The following is a 19,285-nucleotide window of genomic DNA, read 5'->3' as shown; positions in this document are numbered from 1 at the left end:
TGACTGGCTAACCTTGCTAGCGAAGTGATTATCAAAATAAACACTGTCTACAAAAACAAACGGTAAATCCAGTTAATAAAATGCAGCCAACAAAGGTGATTTAATTAACTTAAAGGTGCCATTTGTAAGAATTTTAATTGAAAACATGCAAAATGTAAGAAATAACAGTTTTTCACGATATAACATCTAGGCTATATACTGGGTTGCAGAGATATCTACCAAAGTTAGCATGCTAACCAGCTAGTCTCAGCCCATGCTGGTCCAAAGCTCCCTTGCTAGCCATGTAAACACAAACATTTCCCTGGTGCTCTGAACTAACCACTACCTGTATTGCTAACTGAGCTACATAGCTAACTGCAGCTACAATTAGCCGCAGTTAGCAGTTACTCTGGTGATTTGCTTTCTATTTGTTTTGAGTATGAATTTTGCAGGTGGCCTGTTCTTGCCTATGGCACTTACAACACTAAATATAAAATATAAATACTGTCAAGTTTGAAGATGGAGAGATAATTTTCTTACCGGCCTATTTGAGCATCTGTGGCACACTTACCCAGGCTGCAGGTCAATACTGCTTCCTTTTTTTTAAATTACAGTGGTTGATGATGTATTATAAACTTCTTTTCAGACAAACAGCTGCATCAGTATTGTTCTCGGAAGTAATAAAAAATGTCCACACAACAACAAAATTGCACAACACTGCTCTGAACATTGAGGGTGTACTTGTACCTTTATTTTGAAATAACTCAGAAAAATATCTACATTCTGTATAATAATAACAATAATAAAAGGTATCAACATAATATATAAAATAAAAAGCTTTTCTACTCAAGTTGTTTTTCATGCTTTTATTTGTGTGGCAGGAGGATATATGTTTCTCATATTATAAAAACAAGAGGACTTCTAGATGAAATACTCCAGGCACTTGTTCCTCTCGTCATCCAGTTCTTGGGTCTCAATCTCAAACTTTTTCATGGCGATGAAATACTGAACAAACGGCTCTCCGAGGGCGCTGCGGATGATGTGATCGTCCCCCAGGGCCTCGAGGGCGCTGTCGAGCTTCACGGGAATGGCGAACTCCTTCTGCTGACTGGGGGCTTTGTTCAGACTGCCGTCGATGTTGAGGTTTCGTCTGATGCCGTCCAGTCCTGCGGCCGCAGTAGCAGCCAGCACAATGTAAGGGTTGGCCATGGCTGAGCCCAGCTTGTTGTCGATGTGTGTCTCCCTCCCGCCGTGACACTTGATATTAAAGGAGCTACTGTTATCATTGCATCCACAGGTGGCACACAGCATTCGTTTGGGGTCTTTGATTGTCTTGGCGATGTGGCTCCGGCAGCCGAGGCCGGGCGACATCAGGCAGCTCAGGGCAGCAGAGTGGGTGAGGAGTCCGGCCAGCCATTTCCTGCCGATCTCAGAGAGCTCGCCTGCCTTCTCCCCGCTGTGGAAGAGGCTACGACGGCCGTTAGCATCCCACAAACTGTGAGAGAGCACCCCAGCATTGTACAGGCCGTCATCGGTGAAGAAGCTAGCGATGTAGCTGTGTTTACGAGCCATCTCCTTGATGCCGGTGCGGAAGGTGAAGGCGGTATCTGCAGCTGCAATCCCAAACTCTGGCCTCAGGTTGATCTCCATCTGGCCTGGGCCACTTGCAGAGGAGATGCTGTCTATGTCTGCGCCCATGCAGTACATACTGTCCACCAGCTGCTGGAAGAAAGGCAGGTCGTGGTTACTGAGCAGGGTGGTGGCCGGGAACATGAGTGTCTTTGGTCCGATCCGGTCCGGCGCTCCGAGGACGCAGCACTCGTAGGTGAAGGATGAGTACAAGGAGAATCCCATGGTTTGGAGCTGGTTAAGCAGCTGCTTGGCAATGAGGCGAGGCGACGTGCGAAGGGGGCTTCCTGTCACTGTGCAGGGGTCGCAGATGACCCGGGCTGTCTGCTCGGCCCAGGGTAAGACCCTGAAGGTGGAAAGGTCAGGGATCAGAAGGACATCACTGCTGAAGTTGGCAGTGCTGGCATTGTCCACCTCGTTACTCTTTGGGCTCAGGGTCAGCTCCAAGTAGCTTCTCGGCATCGGTATCCCATAGACCGCTTTCTCCTGTTGATACAACGTTTACACTGAAGCATTAGTTCAACATTTTAGGAAAGACAGTGCACTCTCAAATTGTCTTTTTGAGAGTCGGGTGAGAAAATCGATATCAGTGCCATGATATTTTCTACAGATATTCATGGTCATCAGAGGATGAATCTGACCGACTTTGGTGATCCCTAACTTTTCCTGTAGCGCCACGACATGCAGTTTTAATTGAACAACTATTAGAAAGATTTTTCCTAAAATTTGATGCACACATTCGTGTCTCTACCAAACAATAACGACTTAAAGGGCCAGATCACCCCCAAATCCAAGTACATATATTTCGTCTCACCTGTAGGCCACTATTTATCCAGAAATCATGGCCCGGTTACTCAGGATAATCCACAGACCTTTGTGTGAGCAGTTTCAGAAGTAAGCGCGCATCTACTTATGGATCAGAGGCTAGCTAATTAAGCTAACTAAACTAGCTAAAGGTACAGCTCAGCAGAAGAGGATGCCATCATTGTTTAAATCCTGCACTGTCATCTCTATGGCTGATTTCAGATGGATAAATAGTACCACAGTTCAGGGGGAAATAAGTTGATTTTGGGGTGAATTTTCACTTTAAATCACTTCCATTAATCCATCTTGGGACACGAATCATGTATCTAATTTTAAGTCAATCCATGTAATATTGTTCCTTTAAAACTGCTGATGTGATGCTATCTAGCAGCTCCATCAGAATTTTTGTCTCCTTTTTTTAAGACCTTTAAATCTAACATGTTGTATTTTGTGTTAAGTGGTAATTAGCAAATGTCACGAGCTAACATGCTCAGTTGAGATGGTAAAAACAGTACAAATACACATATATGTTATTACCTGATCTGAGTGGCGCATACAGACATACATCGGCCATCTTGGACAGCTAGGTATGGCAACATGACTGAGACAAACAGAACTGCAGTGTTATTTTATGATTATTATTAAGTTTGCTTATTTTCTACGATAATAACGAACAATAAATATTTTGAGACCTCTCAAATACTTTGGAAAACTCTGTCTAACAAAGATAAATAAGGTATTTAGTATATTCTCATTTTTTTAATCTCATTCGTACACACTTCATATCACAGCTTGTGTTTCTATTTTCATTTCTTGTACTACATTATATTTATTTTTATTTTTTTTTATCCTTTTCTTGTTCTGTTTGTTTTATGCACATGTATGCGCTGTAGAAAAATATTTGTTTTTCAATGTAATTATTGAATTAGATTATATATTTATATAAACAATTAATAAAACACTTGAAAGTTAAATAATAAAGATTTTAAAAAAACATTCAGTTCAAGTCAAAGAGGCTCAACAAAGCATAAAATTATAATTTATCCAAACAGTCCATAAAAACAGCAATATATATAATAATACGTCGAAAAATATGCTTTGCTACGACAAGTAACCACACACCAACGTCCAAAATATTCATTAGCCTGTTAGCAAGTGTAATTATAATTAAATTAAATTAACAAATATCCGCTTTTACTGCAGTTCTGTTTGTGGTTTGTCCGAGTCGTGTTGTCGTACCTAGCTGTCCAAGATGGCAGACGTCAGGAAGTGACACACCTGCTTGGCATCAGTGTTAGCATTGCTTGTTAGCATTCTAATGTTAGCATTTAGCTCAAAGCACTGCTGTGTCTGAGCACAATCTCACTGAGATGTTAGCATTGCTTAAGTCTTGTTACAGCTCTGTTTTGTTTGTGTAGCTACAGATGAAACTAAAGAGATGCAACGTGTTAATTAGCGAGACGTGTCGGTTGGTGTGTTTGTAAAGTCGGACATAGCGTCGGCTCGCTAAGGTGAGGTGTGGTGATTACATGGAAGAAGCGGACGGGCACTGTCTTGGACCGGGACACCCCGTGGAGGTCGGTGGCTTCGAAGCGAACGAAGTTGATGTTTTCTCTGGCGATCTGCTGCTTGATCTGCTCCATGGCTGAAAAGAACCTCACGTTCCCAAAGTTCTCGACCGTGTCGTTTTCGTTATCTGTGGAAAAGAGTTTGAAATATCTGCAGAAAACATTGGACAACCATCGGAGAGTTTGATTTCAAATTATAAGGATCCCATTTCTGAAAAAAGAATAGATAAACCCACTAAAACTCAAAAGGTCCAGTGGTGTCAAAACCACTAAAACCAGTTCCTTTTGTGCGCCGACAGATAGTAAACATTTAATTTCAGGACAGAAATGCTAGGCTACATTTGAGCTAATTTAGAAACAGTGTCACCAGTACAGAGTTTGTCCACCAGAGAGCACTGACCAGCTGACTTTAACTCTGTGAAACCTCTCGCTCAGCAATTAAAAACAACCTCAGAATAGCCAATACATCATTATTACACGTAGAACAAATGATTATATTCATGGTAAAAATACCAGGTTAATTCTACTAACTCAGGTCATAGAAAATAAAAGACTAAGTCAGAGACAAATAGTAATTTCTCCATTTCCATATAAATCGATCATTGGATCCAAAAACAGGAACTACAACGAGACAAAACAAAGATTTTAAATCAAGACATGGAGCTCTGAGCCATCAGCTGACGCTATCTAATCTCACTTTGCTCAATTTTTGACTTTGTTAAAGAAGATATTTCTTCATCTTTATCAGGTATAAACTTGTCTTTTAACCAAAACTTCACCGACCTGAATGAGAAGCTCCAGTCTCTCCCGAGTAGCCACTGCTTGCATATGTGTGTGCCCTGACTCCAGGCTGCCTATTTGTGTTGGCATCAGACCTGAATGAGCTGGATGAATCCATGCTGGAAGGCAGCTGAATAGATGAACTATCTCTGGAGCTGGGCCCCCTTCTGGAAGCGTCAGCGTGGGGTTTGAAGGTGCTGAACGCCCTGTTGGGGTTTCCATCGTCCTGCCGTCTGTCGGGCCTTCCACCACCGCCGCCGCCGCTGCTGCTGCTTCCGTGGAGGTACGTATAAGGACTCCCTGGCTTCCCGACATCTTTTCCTCTGATGCTGAGCAGAGGACTGTCCCTCAGGATGGTCTTCAGCTCCTCCATGGTCTGCCGGGGGACGCCCATCTCACCGGAGGTCATCCGGGTTTGTGAAGACACCTCTCTGGTCCAGTCCTCCCCAACGGCAGGTTCATCCATCCTGGGATCATCAACTCGTTCCGGGGGCCTGTGGGGCAGAGGGCCGATGGAGATCACAGTCGGGCTGTCTGGAGGTAAAGGGATGCTGGTGGGAGGGTGGACGATGGATGGACCTCGTCCTCTGCTGCTCCAGTCCACCGGAGGCGCATACTTCCCAGTCACCCTCACTCCCTTCCTGTTGCCCAGGCTCATCCCTGTGCCATCAATTTGGTCTTTGCTTCTACTCTGACCATCCTGGAAAACACACAATGGGTCTATCACAGGTAACGTAAGAGAAGTTTGTATGAAAAGAGCTGCTCAAGAGTGCAAAGAACCAAGATCCCAGTCTAGTCAAGACAACCAAAATGAAAAGGACATATCTGAAGCCAGAGCTGCTGCATCCATTCACACTTTTGTGCTGAAACAAAATGCAAATGAAAAAAGTTAGATGTGGAGTTGTTACCTTGAAATCTTCAGAGTCATTCATTTCTTTGTTTGCACTCTTTCATGAACTGTGATTTGGAATTTAATAGCCCTCATGTGAAGGCAGAGCTTCACTCGCACATTAATTTTTATAGACAATTGGTACAATGGTGACGGATTAGAAAATTCTTTTTGCCCCCCGACACCCGCGGGAGTCCAGCTGAAAACTGGCACCCGCACGGCCGCTGGTGGACACTGAACCAGTGCTGCCGCGAGCTCATTGGCTGCCCGCGAGGACAATTCAGTGTTGCCTTTGTGTCATCGCAGAGTGAAACTGCAGCGCTCAGCAGCTCTGTGTGTGCTTCCAGAATGATATAGGAGCAGGATATGTGAGGGGAAAAGTATTTATTCCAGAGAGATGAAAACACACAGCTATGAGGACCGGACAATGGCTGCGCTTAGTGATGGTCTGTGCATTAAAGAGCTGCTGCCTGAGTGAAATCACCTTCCAATCAATCAATCAGTCAATCAATCAGCGAAGAAGCTGAACATGAATCAGCTCAAACAAAAGATTTGTTTTTCTGCTTAACTTCACGTCTTACAGGCTTCAGTCGGTGCAGTTTTTAACACAGAAGTATAAAAGCACCACTTTCTTATAATAAAACAAAACAATCTCACCTCAAGGTCCATTTAGTAGCTGTTCTGGAAAAATCTGTCATCATCTCCTCCCAACATGCTGATGTAAAGTCAGGTGAAGTCTCGTAGTCCACGAAACATTTCTGGAGCTTCACAGTAAAACAGAGTTGCAGCGTTCTGCTGAACAACTGAAACAGCTGGAGACTTGTTTTAAAATGTAAAAGACAACCAAAAAACGTAAAATTGCTCCGATCAGCTCGGCCGATGTAATCCAAGTCTCTTCCAGATATCCCAAATTGATTTTAAAAGGCACAAATCTCCACTGTAGCTGCTCAGCTAAAAGCGTTAGCTCACACTCTGTATGAAGTACCAAAAAAAAAAAACCTTGTCTGGTGTAATCCAAGTCTCCAGAAACCTGTAATCCCAAACCGATTTAAAAAGATGTTATTTACACCCTCGATGCCTGGTCGAGCTCATGCAACCACTTCAGAGGTCCAGTGAAGACTTTAACTTAAAAAAGGTTGTAAATAACATCTTCTCAGATCAAATCAAATCAAACATGTGATACAGTCATAAGGCCTGACCGACGTGGACCTGGACCTTGTGCTGTGAGGTTATTTCTCTAAACTACTGTTTTAAAAGTCAAAAATTAACTTTCAGTTTCACGATAATATCAGCACGTAATTGGTATTTGTTGATAAAGACCTTTAAGATGCGATATCGGTAACAATATTAGCATTTCTACCAGTTTTCTTATTTCGCCCAGTGAACATGTTCATTTTGAAAAGCACTGTATGTCAGAGAGATTTGATCTCTTAAAATTAACTTCTTATTATTAATGATCAATACATCATTTGTTAAAGCTTTATATAATCATAATAAACCATTAATAAGAGCCTCTTGTATATCTGCTGCTCATTGGACCGAGTCTCCAGCTCTGACTTCAGCACTGATGACTTGTTCAAGAGAATTTAATCAGGATTCAATCAGCTTCACAGCTTCACAGCATCGGCTTTAATGTGCTGGTTAATGATATGAGCCTACATGTGATCAGAAGCTAGACTTACAGTTTTCAAAACTTTAAACTGATAGAGAGGCTCAGTTCACACAAACTGTAAGGAAAAAAGATCTCATGAGGTTTTTAATTATTATTAAAAGGCGTCAGGATAACTGCAGCTGGTAGTCTACTTCTGCCTCCGCCACGATTTATATACGTAATGGAGGTAAATGGTTTTATTTGCTGTGTTTAATTATGTTTGGGCAATATAATGTTAATGCTTTATAATAATTTGGGATTTTTAGATATTTTATTGGATCAATGTGATCATATTTGAAGTATTTTATCCAAATCTATACATCTATATCAACACCACAACACCTCGATATCAATATTGCAAGACTATAGTCTGGTTGACTTTTGGCACTTTTTAGGAAATAATAACAAAATAAGATTTTTTTTTTGAAGAACTAATCATCAGTAATGTGGATATAATGACTAAGTGGGTAAATACAAGTATCAGAACAAGTAGAACAAGTTGGTTAGTTATGAAAACGACATCGATTTACTGTAATGCAGATATTATAACCATATAATCGATTTTATAATCGATATCGCCATATAACAATATCGACTCCCCCAGTGCTTCAAGCTCCAAGACTGGCCTGCTAACTGCATGGCTGACTGAGCTAACTTAGCTCACAGCAGCTAAAGTTAGCATCAGTTAGCAGTTAGGCTACTCTAATGATATACTGGCCCGTTAACTTTGAGTCTGAATTAGAAAGGTGGACAACTCTTATTACATTTTGCAATTTTAAGACACATTAAGATATGAAATTACATCAACAGAACAGAGATGTAGGCCACGTAACTCAGAATACATGCACCCCTATGGGAGAATTAATTATAATCTATTTATTTATTTGTTTTCAATATTTGTGTGCAGCTTTTCTCATTCTTCTGTCTCTAAAATTGAGAATTTAGATTATTTTATGTGTTCGGACGCGGGGGGATCTGGGAAATGTTTCCTGAAACATTTTGGTTGTTTAGTTTCAGTCGTTGTGATTCCTGGATGAAGTCTGGTGTCCACATGTGGCAGCAGTCAGCAGCTGACCTGGGCAGCATGCAGGCAGAGAGATGTCTGGGCAGAGCACCTCACATTTTCAGGGTGGGGTTTTAAAACAGCTGCATCAAGCTGGAGACAATTCAATACAGGGGAAACAGGAAGCGCACTGGGTTTCTCTCCAAAATAGAGCTCAGAGGTGTGTCTTGGGGACAAAGCACGGCAACAACAAAGTGGTTGATAGCATAGAATATTTCATAGTGCGATTGTTGTGAATTTAGGAGTAATACAAGACAGATTTAATCATGTAAAAATAACAAAAAACAAAAATATTTTCCATTTCTCCTTTTGCTTTTTTGGTACATGCTGATGAAACTGGTTGGACAGGATCGTGCAAAGTTCAGTCTAAGTTTGTCTTTTGTCTGATGATTAATGATGCAGGTATTTTATCTGTCGTGCAGCGGCATGTTTTGTGCAACACTGGCGTAAATAAATATGTTTTTCTCGAGTGAGCCTGCTCTGTGGGCCCATGACTGTATTATTGACCTGGATACAAGGACACCGCTGAGCTTACTCCCAATTCTGCCCAGTGGCCACTCGCAGTACTGCAGCAAATCATTCCCCATTGGCCAGTAAAGCATTTTCCACAGAGAGCATCACAGTCTGTAAACTGTTGACAAGACAACTTGAACTGCAAACAAGGTCAAATGTGACTGTTTCTATTTTATGTTTATCCTCTTTTTAATGTCTCTGACTTTGATCCATGGAGGTTTCGTAGTGGTACGACTTTCCTTGAGCCAAGAAGTGATTTTAAAAATCTGTGTCGTCATCACAACGTAAACCCACGTGCTAGAAGACTTTGAGGGATTCTCGTTTTGACCGAGTAGGTGCCATCTTTGGATTCAAATCTATTCATGGGCCCCACAATGCAGAATTTCAGAGTCATTAGGGCCACCTGTGGGTCCTTGACCCAACCGGCCTTCATGTGGCGTGCTAGGGCTAGGTGAGCCCAGGTGTGAGTGGTTGCAGCGTTCAACAATACACGACTACACAATATTAAATCTGCATCTAAACAGAGCAGAGGACATTAAAAAAACCTTTACAAATAACATTTAGATTTACACTTGGGTTTTTGAGGGGAACAGTAAAATCGAGGCTTTTATCTTATTTTGAAAGCAGTAACCGGAAGTGGCCTCCGTCTCTCGGTCCAGCCTGCCGGAGTCGTCGCAGCGGACCAGGAGACTTCGGCTCCGCTCGGAGAAACAGCACCGGACTGTATGGTGGAGAACCGTTTTGCATTTTTTACCTTTTTCTGGAAACCGGCTGTATGATTAAGCTACAATCTTCAATGAGTAAGCATATTCCAGTAAGTAACGTGTTTTCTGTGGCTGCCATTTTGTGTCCGTTTTCATTTCCTTGGGCTTGTGTTGTATGAAATCAGGACGCTGTCGTCCCCAGCTGGCCTTCGCGTCTCTTCAGTGAAAATCACGGCCTGTTGGGGCACGAAGCCGGTGTGGTTCCTCCGTGACTCTGACGGTTATCGGTTAATCTCACTTAACTGCGGCGTAAAAAGGCTGAATGTGTGTGTTTTAAAGCCGTTTTGTGCCGGTGTCCGTCGTGGTTGCGGGGCGGCTGTGCGGATGCGCGGCGCGGGGCTGGTCCTCGCTGGTTACTGGAAGTTTCTAACGGTTAAAACGACGCGTTTTTAACGCGGTGAAACAAAACAAAAAACCAGACAATGGAAGTGACATCTTCCTCACGATGTCCGACACGGACGACCCGCCCGGCGCCTGTTAACTCAGCGTCGTGCTGGTCACCTGAAAGCCGCCGGTGAAGATGGTCCACCTCGGCTCCTCGGCAGGCCTCTAACGGGAGATGATGGCGCCCAGTGTGTCCTCACACAAAGGACACTTCACAGCGCTGTGGCGAGAAGCTCCAACACCATCATCTGCTCCCAAACAGCCTCTCCAGCGTCCCTCACCTCGCCCCGTCTGCTCACATCTCCTCCATCTTAGACATTTAAACACTCCATTTTGTTCACAGCTCCACATTTTCTACCAAATGCTTGTTTTTTTTTTTTTTTCTCTCTTCCAGCCGGAAAATACCGGATTAACAAAGCATACTTGAACAGCTTAATCTGGGGAGAGAAACCTTTTAGCTGTGATGAAGCCTCCAGGTGTTAACACCCTTATAAGAGTGTAAAGGGCAGAAACATTAAGGGGAGTAAATGGCAGTAAAAAGATTGGTAGTGATGGTGATGATAACAGTGTGTGTGCGTGTGTGTGTGTGTGTGTGTGTGTGTGTTTAAAGCCCAGCTGAAGGCCTCATGGTGAGCACAGATATGACCTAGATGTCAGAAATGACACATCCTTCCTATTGCACACCAGCAGCCATTAGGTAAGACATGACATGCTGCTGCGGTGTGACTTTATATAACAAGGTACATCTTTTACATCAGTGCCCCTTTATTTCTTCATGTGGAGCCTTCTACTATAAAAAAAACACACTTTTTATCTTTACCTGTTCAGTATGGGAGTCAAACCCACAACCTGCCACTGAGTGGATCCTTTCATAACACGTCAACGTTAGTGGACAAGTTCAGAGAGGCTAAATTTACTGTCGTATATATTCTGATTGTAGATTTTTCCTGGTTGTCAGTGTTTTTTTGGTTCATTTTGATGGAAGTGAACACATTTAAGTAAAACATGTTTGGTTTACACTCGTGCTATCATGTAATTTCAAGTGTGATTGTAAAAAATAAATGTAATTAAGATTGTTTGAAATCAGAGTTGGGCTGGATTTGTCTCGGACCTCGTCTCGTGTTTGAGTTTGTCGTCTGATCCGTGTTTGGTTTGTGTGGCTGTGTAATTGATTGAAAAAGAGGATCTCGAGATGATCAGTTTGTCTTCGGTTGTTTACTGGAGTTTGAGCATCAGGGTCGATATCTGTTGTTATTCATGTGACTGGAGTGATGCAACTGTGGGACAATACAGAAATGTCAACCGATCGATTCATTTTCACTGTTCACAAAACATTAATGTCACGGGCAGAGCTCCAGCTAAACGATCGCTTGAGCTTATTGTCGAATATAACTTACTTTTTTATCAGTTAATTAAAAGTAATGACAAACGTCCATCACAAGTTATGAGAGTTTAAACAGCAGGATTAACAAACTGTTCAGTTTAATGTGACATTAAGTTAAAAAATGCAAATCTCCAAAGTGTTTTTGGTTGATAACTGACTTTTTAGACATTAACAGTTAAATTACAGCTGTACCCATTAGTCGATTGACAGAAAATTAATCTGCGATGATAATAATTGATTATTGTTTAGGCCAGGCCTTTTCAACTTGAAGTGCCTGAAGCCTATAAAGCTCAGATTTATTCTGTTTCTCCTCTTTGTTTATTAGTTTTCATTGTTGAAAAAGAAACATTTGTACAGGAAATAAAACAATGCACCTTGTTAATCTTAGCACTAGGTTTTCCCTCTGCTTAAACAGCCTTAGTTGAAACTATTTTTGTGACTGGCAACAGGCACAACTAATGAATGGGTTAATTAGCCTACTAATAAAATGATCAACAGGCTGGAAGGAGGTTGTTAAATGGACTCGTTCAGCCCACGGGCCTCCAGCTGAATATGTCATGTTGATGCACTGTTTTAAAGCAAAACTGTGAAAAATTGACTTGTTCAAGGTTCTGATCTGCAAATCATTTCTGGTTTTCTCACTCACCTATGATATTCAAGTGATTATCTTTTTCTCTGTAGTGTTTTTGAATAAAATGAGACGTTTGAAAATGTCATCGTGGACTTTGGGAAGCGTTGTTTGCTAATTTCCTGACATATACTCATTAGCTGCAGCCCTCGCTTGTATATTCAGATCATTCTGGTAGTTAATGACCACAAAAACCTACTTTTCTTACACCAATCACTATCAGTATGCTATCAGAATTGGTGTAACTTGTCCTTGTGTAACATTAAAATAATTCAGTCTTTTATCCTCAGAAACAAGAAGCAGCACGAGTGGATGTTATGTCATGTTTCAGTGCCAGAACAAAGTGTATCTCGACAGGCCCCGAGTCTCAACAGAAGCCCTCTGTGTCGTCTCTTTTTTAAGATCTGTTTTTCAAAGCGTCTTCTTCTCCCTCCCCGTCCCCCTCTGTGTCCTGCAGCAGTTCTGTGGTGTTCTGGGTCACACATTTATGGAGTTTCTGAAGGGCAGTGGGGACTACTGCCAGGCTCAGCACGCTGCCTATGCAGACGAGTGAACAGCCAAACTCGCCATCGATCCGACGCACTTGAGCCACAGGAGGGACCCCGGAAAGTTGGCAGGACCGGGACGCCTCCCAGAACCAGCGACAACTCGGCCTGGATGGGGTAACTCCACCCGCTGCACACTGCCCTCGTCGGCTTCCGCCTGGCCCGAATCAAGGTGGAACCAGCCTTGTTTTTTTTTCCTTCCTTTTCTTTTGTTTTATCCCAAAGGAGAGGGTTTTTGAGTTGTTTCTCTGATTGTCCGCCCTTTTTTTCGGCCGCTAACTCCCAAAATTTGCCCACTCGCCTGTCGCAGCCTTCGTTTTCGTTTAGCCTCGCCAACCTCGAAGGAAGACCAGCGGATTTCTGTTCCTAGAAGCTCGTTGGACCTTTTTGTTTGACATTCCCTCCGAGTTTAACTAAGTGTTTACATCAGTGTTTTTACTCTGTGGAAGACTTTTGGGTTTTGTTATTTTTTTACGTTGTCACAATGGCTCGTATGAACCGACCGGCCCCTGTGGAGATCACCTACAAGAACATGAGATTCCTCATTACCCACAATCCCACTAACGCCACCCTGAACAAGTTCATCGAGGTGAGCTTCAGTGTCATTAGTTAAAATTCAAGTTTATGAATGAAACAGTATTACGTTTTTAGAAGTGTATGTTCACCTTTAGGAAAACGCGAGGACAAAGATAATGTGCAAGGAAATATTTTTAAAATGACAATCCTAGTGTAAGATAATAAAACATTAGAGGCCTTATTTAAAACATCGCCTGTGTTCTTTACTTCTGTTGAGATATCTTCCTCTTCCTATATATATATTATAATAGTTCCTGTGACATATTCTTACAGGAGCTGAAGAAATACGGAGTGACCACAGTCGTGAGAGTTTGCGAGGCCACCTATGATGCCACCCTGGTGGTGAAGGAAGGAATACAAGTTCTGGTGAGTTGAGGCCTACAAACCTTCATGACCGTTGATGCATCAAACCAAACTCAGTGTAGATTTTCACCTTTTAATAACGTGTTAACGCAAATTCCTCTTAACGCTGTAAAAAATTTTGACGCGCGATTGACGCACACACGTTATAACCCTTGGCCCACCACATGGTTGGGAAATCGGGAGTAACGTTTTGGATGGTAGCAGAAACAAACCTCCTTGAGCAGAACTGGATAAAGACAAGGGTCTTTTGCATGTCAAGTTCAGTTTTAACGCCCTGCCAGATGGTTCTCTCGACAAGAACAAGTTATTTGAATTTACTGTCGATGTGAACTGAGTTGCCACCGGAGGACGTCGAGTCTCAAATACCACTTGCTGGCCGAGCACACAGCTGATGCAGAGAATAACTGATGATCGAGTTACCTGAAAAATGCTCAACACATTTTCTAAAAGCCCAAGTTGACACCTTCAGATGCTTGTTTTGTTGCATGAACATTAAAATTGCCAAGATATTCAATTTACAATCATTTAAAACAGATTGAGGTGCCTAATTTTACATTTTCACTTTATATAAATGACTATGTGATTTAATCAAGAAATTGTTGCAGAACTGATTAAATTACATAAAGAGAGTCAGTAACTTTTTATTGTTTCGTTCAGATTAATTTAATGACGTAAGACCCTGAGGATGTCTGTCTCTGAAGTATGTTACATGAACTATCAGTGACTCCATTAACTGGGTCATGTAAAAAAAACCATCTTGTGTAACCGGTTTAAGAACTGAAGACGCTGACACTGAAAGAAAAGCCCTCACACCGTCCCTCCACCTACAACAACATTTTTGTTCCCCTGCAGCTGGTTACAGCCCTCACACTTTCTTTTGTTTTGGTTTCCAAGAAACTGGGCCAATGACATCATTTCCCTCTTTCTCCCTCTCCCTCTCCAGGATTGGCCGTTCGACGATGGAGCTCCACCCTCCAACCAGATCGTGGATGATTGGCTGAACCTGCTGAAACTGAAGTTCAGGGAGGAGCCCGGCTGCTGCGTCGCTGTCCACTGTGTGGCAGGGCTGGGGAGGTGAGCACTCACTGCCACGGAGATTAAAGTATTATGTGCTTAGTGTACGGGATAATATTTTACATGTTGGTGATGTGGCAGATAAAACTGTCACTGCCTCCTTCTGGTTGTAGATTATCTGATACAGAAACACTGAGAGCTGAAACGAATGTTCAGTAGTTGATTGAGAAATAATAAGTCGGCAGCCTTTTTTATGATTGTTTACATCAAAAATGTAAAATATTCTTTTTACAGCTTCTCAAATGTGAGAATTTGCTGCTTTTCTCTGTTTTACATAATCGTAAACTGAATATATTTGGTTTAAGGATTATCTACCCGATAGAGCCAGCTGTTGAAGACACTTGGCTTGAGGATATTTTAATACCATTTTCTGGCATTTATTAGAATAAATAGATGAATAATGTGCTAATAAAACCAGAGAACCAGATTGATTTTGGTTCTGGTTTGTTGAAAGTGCTGAAAAGTGGCTGTAATCTAGTCTAAGCTGCACGAACACTGTTACATTTAATGAAGCTGTTACTTTTACACAACTGTCGATAGATAGATAGATAGATACTTTATTGATCTCGAGGGAAAGTCAAGGTCTCCATTAGCTTATAAACAACACACACAACATACACATACAACATAAACAGGGTGATAAAATATCCACATGAATGTAAAAAAGCAATTAAAAAAGTGTGCGTAGTCTTGAGCTGATCATGCTCCTCTGCTTTGTGAAAGTGCTGTGCAGTCATTGTCCAAGATGGTAAGCAGTCTGTTCAGTGTCCTTTTCTCTGCCATAGCTGTGATACCCTCTAGTTCAAGGCCAGCAGCAGAGCCAGCTTTCTTTACCGGCCTGTCCAGTCGCCCAGCGTCCTTCTTCTTAATGCTGCCTCTCCAGCATGCCACAGCATAAAAAATGACACTTGCGACAACAGACTGGTAGAACATAGAGGAGCGTGCTGCAGACATTGAAGGACCGCAGCCTCCTCATTACTGTCTCATTCAGATGTGTTCATATACAATCAGATCGATAGGTCATTTTTTTTTCTTGATTAATTGATAAGTTGTTTGGTCTAAAAAAGTAAAATGTCAATCAGTGTTTCCAAAAAGACCAAGACGACGTCCTCACGTGTTCACAATCCAAAGATATTCAGTTTACTGTCAGAGGAGGAAAGAAACCAGAAAAAGCTCACATTAAGAAGCTGGAGTCAGAAAATTTTGACTTTCTTCATTAAAAAATACTCGAACAGATCAATTGATAGTTATTAATTACATCGTTGACGACTAATTGATTGGTCAGTGCAGCACTCACATAATGTCCCAATTCATAAACAGCTCAACGTCGACTCCCTGAACTCTTTAAAGTGAAACTCTCGCCAAAATGCAACCTGGGCTTTGTTTGTGAATGTGTTCCAGTCAAACCTTCGTGTAAAAGCATAATTACGATGAAAAAGCCACTTTTAAGATTTACCGTATTTTCGTTTTCGGGTCAAAATCATTTTCAATTGCGCGCTAGGGGCAACTTTACGGTAGCATCAAAATCGCTATTTTTAAACACTAAGTAGACTCGGCACAACATGAAACTTTGCTCGTAGCATCACCAGGGTCTCTACACATGAACACGAGCATTGAGAACATCGGTTGTGTACACGGAGTTTACTAAAAAGAAGGTTTTTGAACAACTCACGCGAGCAGTAGCTTGTTCAGCTCGCCGTCGTCCTGCCAGTCGAGAAGCGTCGATCCCCGAGTGCGACGTAACATCAAGGAGAGTAAAAGTGGAAATTTCCTAAAGCTTAGTTCAAAAAAAATGCACGGATAATTAAACTAAATAATTAAATTAAAGTAAATGAAGTTAAACTAGAACTAAGCTTGACTCGGGTACATTCACAAAAAAAGCCTAGGTTGCATTTTGGTGAGAGTTTCACTTTAAATAGCTGCTGTCTTCTCACACATACACACAGACTTTAGTTAATTAAGCTCAGTCACAGATTTGTAAAACTTGGCTTTTAGAAAAAAAAAAAGGTGTCTTTCTGATTCTGGATGAAACCAGACAAAGGTGTAGAAAGCAGACGGTGTAGATCTGACGCACTCTGTACTTTGTTTCTCCCGCAGGGCTCCTGTTCTGGTGGCGCTCGCCTTGATCGAATGTGGGATGAAATATGAAGATGCTGTCCAGTTCATTCGACAGTAAGTTCACATGGAAATGAAAACCTTTTAACGGAGCTGCCAGTTTGTTCAGAGGCAGGTTTTGTTTGGTCAGGAAAGCTGATACAACCTCCCGGTGATTCGTGTTATCACAGTGAAACGGCAACACAAAGAGAGACTGACTGAAACCGGATTTTTCAGCAAGATATGTTCCACTTTTAAGAAAACTATTATATTTGCAATTAATATTATTATTATTATTATATGTTTTTGTATTGCTGCCTTTTGTTATGTAGGACAGTAAAGAGAAAGTCAGGAAACAATAAAACTCTTGCGCCTAAACCATCAGGCTATTAGGACGTCCGGTAATAATCTTTTCAACATAAACGTACTAAACAAGATCCCTTAAATTTATATTATATAAACATGTAGTTAAATTCAGTTATTGGACATTGCAACTATTGAAAAATGTATTTGTTGGTGCTCTCTGGTGGACAAACTATGTAATGCAGACCCCCTCACACACATGTACATACAGCAGGTTCTTATGACTTGTCAGTGTATCTAGCATAAACCCAAATTCTCTCATAATATTGGCCATTAATATTAAAATGTCCCTACTTTTCTGTGAGATATGTCCATCATAGAAACTGAGAAACGTATGGGTGGTAGATGAAAGCAGAGCGGGATGAGTCATGTAACTGTAAATAGCTGAGATAAGATGAGATAAGAGTGATTCAGTTGGACTGAAGGGATTTACAGTGTGTGATGCGTCATAGCTCGAGTTGTTTTTACTGAAGGTCCCACACAATGAAGTGATTGATGATCTGATTCTCACAGGAAGTTATATATTATATATACAACATATTATTTATAGTAACATACTTTCAATTTATTAGCAACATGTTTATATTGAAGTGTATACAGCCCTGAGTCCAACAAGATTAGCAAATCTATGATCGAGGTTCGAGGTCACCCACCCCTTACGATGCAGACGTGTAGCTGGCATCACTATGTGGTCTTGGCCAGCAGGTGTTTGCAGAGCCGTTGAACTGAACTTGTTGTTTCTTCCAGGAAGCGTCGAGGAGCGTTCAACAGCAAGCAGCTGTTCTACCTGGAGAAATATCGTCCAAAGATGCGCCTGCGCTTCAAAGATTCCAACGGCCATCGCAATAACTGCTGCATCCAGTAGAGCCAAACCCCTGAGCCACGCCAACCCCGACCCACAACAGGAGAGTCGAGTTCAGCTTAAGACCTGGCAGGCTTGTTTTCTTAGTCATTGTGTTGAAGTATTTTACTTTGGAAAAACCATACTCGGTTAATTCACCTGTCCCCTTCCCGCTCCAGGTTCAAAAGCAAGTGTCAAAAAAAAAAAAAAGGAAAAAAAATGAGTGGTGTGAACCGGAATCACCGTGTTTTCTCTTCATGTGCCCGGAAAAAAAAAAAAGAAAAATTAGGAAGGGCAGCGCTGAGTCGTGTATCAATGTAAGATGTTGGATTAATTGTTTTCTGCAAAACACATCCCAAAGATTTCAATTGGCCAGTTTAACCTGAGAATGTGCTTAAAAAAAAATAAGAAGGAACAACAAAGAAATGTTTAATTTCGTGTGCGCAGTTCTGCCCCCGTTCAATCTCACGGTTCGGTTTGAAGACTGACTAGAAAGAGGTAAGCCTTCCTTCAAATCAGATGGTTCATCCATAAATGCCTTACAATCGAAGTGAAACAAAGGCAATCGAGGCGGGAGTCGACTCTCGCTGGCATTTGGAAAAGGTGTTTCATTTTTCTACTCGGAACAAAACCAGAAAAAAAAAAAAAAAAAGAAATCGTTGCCTTTGTCTCGTGCAGGAAGTCTTACACTCACTTAAGCCCTTTCAATACCTATTTTTTAATATAAAAATGCTTAATTGTTGCAATACTTGTCAATTGAAAGTCTAGGAACTCGTACTTGTTTCTTTTCTCTATCAAACCTTCTGTTTACTAATTAACTGCCATGTCCAAAATGTGATTTATTTTTTTCTCCCATTTTTGTTTCTTTTCTCTTTTTTGTTATTTTGTTTTTATTTTATTTTGTTTTGCTTCAAACTGGACTTCCAACGTCTGCGATATTTTGTATGCCTTTTTATTTGATGTCTGTAACTTAAGACTTGGATACTTGATGATTTTATGTATTTGAAAATGTGTATTATTATTATTATTATTATTATTATTATTATTATTATTATTAGGTTGGCTATTTATACTATCAATGGATGTGTGATTTAGTACCGTGAGCGACAAAGTTGTACCTGTTCACCAACTTGTGAGAGTACATTAAAATGATACACTGAAAAACAACAAAACAAAGAGTTCATGTGTGGTTATTTTCATCCGTTATGAATCGTTACTATCCTAAAATACTCTTTTAATCTGGTCTGCACAGAAGTTTATTCTCGACTGTGGAAATATGTGAACGAAAACAAATCAAAGGTCCACTCACCAGTTTTTTTCTGAATCTTTCAGCTGCGTCTTAAAAGTTTCTAAATATTCAAGGTTGTAAAAATGTACGATATTAATTTTTCTG

General features: G+C 41.3%; 3 protein-coding genes across 4 annotated transcripts; 2 read left to right on the top strand and 1 right to left on the bottom strand.

The window, feature by feature from the left end:
- Positions 1-213: 213 nt before the first annotated feature.
- Positions 214-11,586, bottom strand: lgsn (lengsin, lens protein with glutamine synthetase domain). 2 transcript variants are annotated; one of them, XM_084366387.1, is made up of 4 exons: positions 10,142-11,586; positions 4,764-5,623; positions 3,942-4,108; positions 214-2,094 (listed from the first exon to the last, which is right to left on the bottom strand). In XM_084366387.1, the coding sequence occupies exons 2-4, from the start codon at positions 5,416-5,418 to the stop codon at positions 901-903; spliced, it is 2,016 nt and encodes a 671-aa protein (XP_084222513.1). In that variant the 5' UTR covers positions 5,419-5,623; positions 10,142-11,586; the 3' UTR covers positions 214-900. The 2 variants fall into 2 exon arrangements, with proteins under 2 accessions (XP_084222513.1, XP_084222514.1); XM_084366388.1 differs by having other exon boundaries at positions 4,764-5,460.
- On the top strand, positions 9,523-12,701 carry LOC311265088 (uncharacterized protein). Its single transcript, XM_084366421.1, has 2 exons — positions 9,523-9,690; positions 12,494-12,701. The coding sequence occupies exons 1-2, from the start codon at positions 9,652-9,654 to the stop codon at positions 12,587-12,589; spliced, it is 135 nt and encodes a 44-aa protein (XP_084222547.1). The 5' UTR covers positions 9,523-9,651; the 3' UTR covers positions 12,590-12,701.
- A 336-nt stretch (positions 12,702-13,037) lies between these two features.
- On the top strand, positions 13,038-18,548 carry ptp4a1 (protein tyrosine phosphatase 4A1). Its single transcript, XM_084366409.1, has 5 exons — positions 13,038-13,170; positions 13,431-13,523; positions 14,464-14,594; positions 16,692-16,766; positions 17,799-18,548. The coding sequence occupies exons 1-5, from the start codon at positions 13,066-13,068 to the stop codon at positions 17,914-17,916; spliced, it is 522 nt and encodes a 173-aa protein (XP_084222535.1). The 5' UTR covers positions 13,038-13,065; the 3' UTR covers positions 17,917-18,548.
- The last annotated feature ends 737 nt before the right edge of the window (positions 18,549-19,285 follow it).

Source organism: Pagrus pagrus, assembly GCF_965226575.1.
Source record: "Pagrus pagrus genome assembly, chromosome: 2".
Lineage (NCBI taxonomy): Eukaryota > Metazoa > Chordata > Actinopteri > Spariformes > Sparidae > Pagrus > Pagrus pagrus.
Note: the sequence above shows the minus strand (reverse complement) of the source record. Positions and strands in the feature narration are given on the sequence as shown.